General features: G+C 47.7%; 1 protein-coding gene across 1 annotated transcript; it reads left to right on the forward strand.

Annotated features, from left to right (window-relative positions):
- The first annotated feature begins 287 nt into the window (after positions 1 to 287).
- AMIGO2 (adhesion molecule with Ig like domain 2) lies at positions 288 to 3345 on the forward strand. Its single transcript, XM_058743024.1, has 2 exons — positions 288 to 425; positions 806 to 3345. The coding sequence occupies exon 2, from the start codon at positions 868 to 870 to the stop codon at positions 2431 to 2433; it is 1566 nt and encodes a 521-aa protein (XP_058599007.1). The 5' UTR covers positions 288 to 425; positions 806 to 867; the 3' UTR covers positions 2434 to 3345.
- Positions 3346 to 4297: the final 952 nt, after the last annotated feature.

Raw genomic sequence — 4297 nt, forward strand, 5'->3', positions numbered from 1 at the left:
GCGCGGGAACCCTCGGTCCCGCTGGCTCCGGAGCGCGGGGAGGCGGGGCCGGGGCCGATCCGCTGCCGGCGCCCCCGCCCCTCGGACCCGGCTCCCGGAGTGGGGCTCCCCGCGCGCGGACACACGACGGCCAGGGCGCCGAGGCGGTACCTTTAGTCGAGCGATGAAGAGAGCCCGGGAGACCCGACCGCAGCCGGCCGAGACGTTTCCTGCGCCCCGGGTGGCTGCCGCCGCCGCCGCCGCCGCCGCCGCCGCGTGAAACTCCCCAAAGTTGAGAGCCAGCGAGAGGCTGCCGCCCGCCGGGAGCAGGAGGGAAAGGAACTCGGAAGATGCAGGAGTGACGGACAGAGACAGACGGACTCACGGACCAGCAGACACCACCGTTCGGCGGCCTAGCCCCAGAGCCAGTGAGGCTTTTCGGCTCTGTGAGTTGTTTTCTGGATGTTGCTCTGCTTCCTATGTATTTCCGTTCAGTTGTTTGTGGGATGCGTTTGTGTATTTTTGTGTCTGTCGGAGGGAGTTTAAAAAACGACGCAGGATGCACGTTAACAAAAATCCCCAATTTCTGATGCTGAGACGGTTGTGTTGACAGATTGTAACTGTAAATGTCTGTAAGCAGGGGTAATAACCCGGGGGGGGGGGGGATTGCATTTCACGGTAAAAAGGCATCAGAGGCTCCCCAGCGTGAAACAAGCCTGCATTTCAAAAGTTATTGGGGAGAAAGCAAGGTATGACTCTGAAGGGTTAACTGGTGGTAGTTAACTTTGCTTTCTTGCCCCCCTTTCGAATATTGATTGTTTACCAGGTTCACTGGTGGGAAGCTGAGTTGGCGGAAAGACGCCAGGAAGAGACTTGGAGGCGACCATAATGTCTGTACGTTTACACACACTGCCCACCCTGCCTGGAGTTGTCAGACCGGGTTGCAGGGAGCTGCTGTGTTTGTTGGTGATCACGGTGACTGTGAGCCGCGGCGCCTCCGGGGTGTGCCCCACCGCTTGCATCTGTGCCACTGACATCGTGAGCTGCACCAACAAAAACCTGTCCAAGGTGCCTGGCAACCTGTTCAGACTGATGAAGAGACTGGATCTGAGTTACAACAGGATCGGGCTTCTGGATTCCGAGTGGATTCCAGTTTCCTTTGTTAAGTTGAACACTCTAATAATTCGTCATAACAACATCACCAGCATTTCCACGGGCAGTTTTTCCACAACTCCAAATTTGAAGTGTCTTGACTTATCATCCAATAGGCTGAAGACCGTGAAAAGTGCAGTGTTCCAGGAGTTGAAGGTTCTGGAGGTGCTCCTTCTGTACAACAATCACATCTCCTATCTCGACCCTTCTGCTTTTGGAGGGCTCTCCCAGTTGCAAAAACTCTACTTAAGTGGAAACTTTCTGACACAGTTTCCCATGGATTTGTATGTTGGGAGGTTCAAGCTGGCAGAACTGATGTTTCTAGATGTTTCTTATAATCAAATCCCCTCCCTGCCAATGCACCATATTAATTTAGTGCCAGGAAAACAGCTGAGAGGCATCTATCTTCATGGCAACCCATTTGTCTGTGACTGTTCCCTTTATTCATTGCTCATCTTTTGGTATCGTAGGCACTTTAGCTCAGTGATGGATTTTAAGAATGACTATACCTGCCGCCTGTGGTCTGACTCTAGGCACTCCCACCAGGTGCTTCTGCTCCAGGATAGCTTTATGAATTGCTCGGACAGTATCATCAACGGCTCCTTCCGTGCACTTGGCTTTATTCATGACGCTCAAGTCGGGGAAAGGCTGATCGTCCCCTGTGACAGCAAGACTGGTAATGCAAATACTGATTTCATTTGGGTTGGTCCAGATAACAGACTGCTGGAGCCGGATAAAGATCTGGAAAACTTTCACGTGTTTCGCAATGGAAGTCTGGTTATAGAAAGTCCTCGTTTTGAGGACGCTGGAGTGTATTCCTGTATTGCGATGAACAGGCAACGCCTGTTAAATGAGACTGTGGATGTCACAATAAACGTGAGCAACTTCACCGTGAACAGATCCCATGCCCATGAGGCATTTAACACAGCTTTTACCACTCTCGCAGCCTGCGTGGCCAGTATCGTGTTGGTACTTTTGTATCTCTATCTGACGCCCTGTCCCTGCAAGTGTAAAAGCAAGAGACAAAAAAACGTTCTCAACCAAAGCAATGCCCATTCGTCTATCCTCAATCCTGGTCCTGCTAGTGATGCCCCCGCTGATGAACGGAAGGCAGGTGCCGGTAAAAGAGTGGTGTTTTTGGAACCCTTGAAGGATACTGCAGCAGGGCAGAATGGGAAAGTCAGGCTCTTTCCCAGTGAGACGGTTATAGCTGAGGGCATCCTAAAGTCCGCGAGGGTGAAATCCGACTCAGATTCAGTCAATTCTGTGTTTTCAGACACACCCTTTGTGGCATCCACTTAATTTTGTGCCTGTATCTGTATGGTATAGTAGTTTAACTCTCCATACTTAACTTTCTGTGCAGTCTGCAAAATAAACAGCAGGACCGAAATGGTGTCGTTTTGCGTTTTGAAATGCAACCCAGTGCTCTCTTTAACTGGTTAAGAGGAAATGTGGTAACGCACTTTTGGTTCCTCAATGTGCCAGAGAAAGGTGGGGTTGTTTTCCAAAGTGTAAGTTCTAGATGACAATAGCTTGGTCTCTAGCACCACTGATCATTTCAGAGCTGGTGTGGAGGTGACGTTGTCTTTTTATTCAGGATTCTTGCCAGAAAAAATAAATTTCAGTGCATTAGTGTTCCTTAAGAAGAGACTTTACCAGCTTATTTAGGACCAAAGTTATTTTAAAGACAAGCATCCGTGTCCTATTTCATTTTTAAAAGCTGTAGAAGGAAGAACAGTACTTATAAAACACAAAGTGAGGTTAGATTAGGGAATAATTCAGCTAATTTCATACCTGAGACCACAGTGAACAGACGACACTGATAAAATGTGCTGGATAATGCCACATCCCATATGGTGTTAGATAAATAGTGCAATAAAGGTACATTTGTTTGACTGTCTTCTTTCCATTCTGTACATTCCTTATCCTTGAACAAAAGACGTTATTGAAAGTTGGAAGTCATCATTCGTTGTTGCCATAAATATGTAAGCGTCAATACCAAAATGTCTGAGTAACTTCCTAAGCCTTTGTCCTAGCTGACTGGTATTTGTTTATATGCTCGTGTATATGTAAGTCAAATTATATGAACTATTAAATAGATTCTACTGTATTGTGCGCTGGACATTTGAATTAATGTAAATACATGTATTGTGTGAGTTGACGTTCTGTTTTATTGGGCTACTTAAAAACATAAATCTAAGATGTTCTACGTGATTACGCTGTTCTACTTTGTCTCGAGCACACTCTCTAGCAGATATCTCCACATTTTTTGGAGTTACGGTATACGTTTATTTTGTCAAAGGGGGAGAAAGGCTCTAAAGTGTTCTACCCAATTTATACCTTCCATATGACATTTTTCTCTGATACCATTATGCACTTCAGTCGGGTTTAGAAGACCAGCTCCAATTTTACGACACAGTGAGGGCCTAGGTGACCTCGTCCTTTTTCCATGTCTGCTGTAAGGTGACCGAGTGTACTCGTTCTCTACCCAGGTTTCCTCAGCGGTAACATGAAGGTTTCAGACAAGGTGATGTTTTAGGTTCCTTCTCACACTGGAAGGGATGATTTCTGGGTGTCCTTAGCTCCATCACAGACTTGTACTGGCTCTCAGAAACTATCCTACACGGTGATGAAACACAGGAATGGGATTAGGACAGACTAGCATAACGCTGCATAGCCCAAAGGCACATTTTAGACCATCAAGCCCAGCTCTTGCCCTTCCTCAGAGATAAGTGAAGCCCAGAGAAGATTGTGGGTTATCTAAGACCACGCAGTGAATTAGTGACCAGGATGGAAACAGCGCTCGGGTACAGGATTCTTCCTGGCGAAGAATGCTTACTTTTAGCAGTAGGCATGGAGAACGAGCCAAAGAACGAGACAAAAGAGTGGTCAGAAAATGGCAAAGGAGAGTCAGGGCTGCGTGGTCCCCGGGACTAAGAGAGAAGAGAGTTTTTAAGAGGTGGAAATGGGCAACAGTGACAAAAACACAAAGAAGGAGTTGAGGAGGGAAGACTGACTTTGGCAATGGGGGTTTTGGGGAAACCGTATGCATTTGGTTGCGGCTCTGTATGTGCCAAGCCAGGCATCCAGTGGCAGACACAGGTCAGGGATTTGAGGAGGGAGTGAGTGGCCGGGATATGGACCCCAGAAAATAGATACAGAGCCA

Source organism: Neofelis nebulosa, chromosome 8, assembly GCF_028018385.1.
Source record: "Neofelis nebulosa isolate mNeoNeb1 chromosome 8, mNeoNeb1.pri, whole genome shotgun sequence".
Classification (NCBI taxonomy): Eukaryota; Metazoa; Chordata; class Mammalia; order Carnivora; family Felidae; genus Neofelis; species Neofelis nebulosa.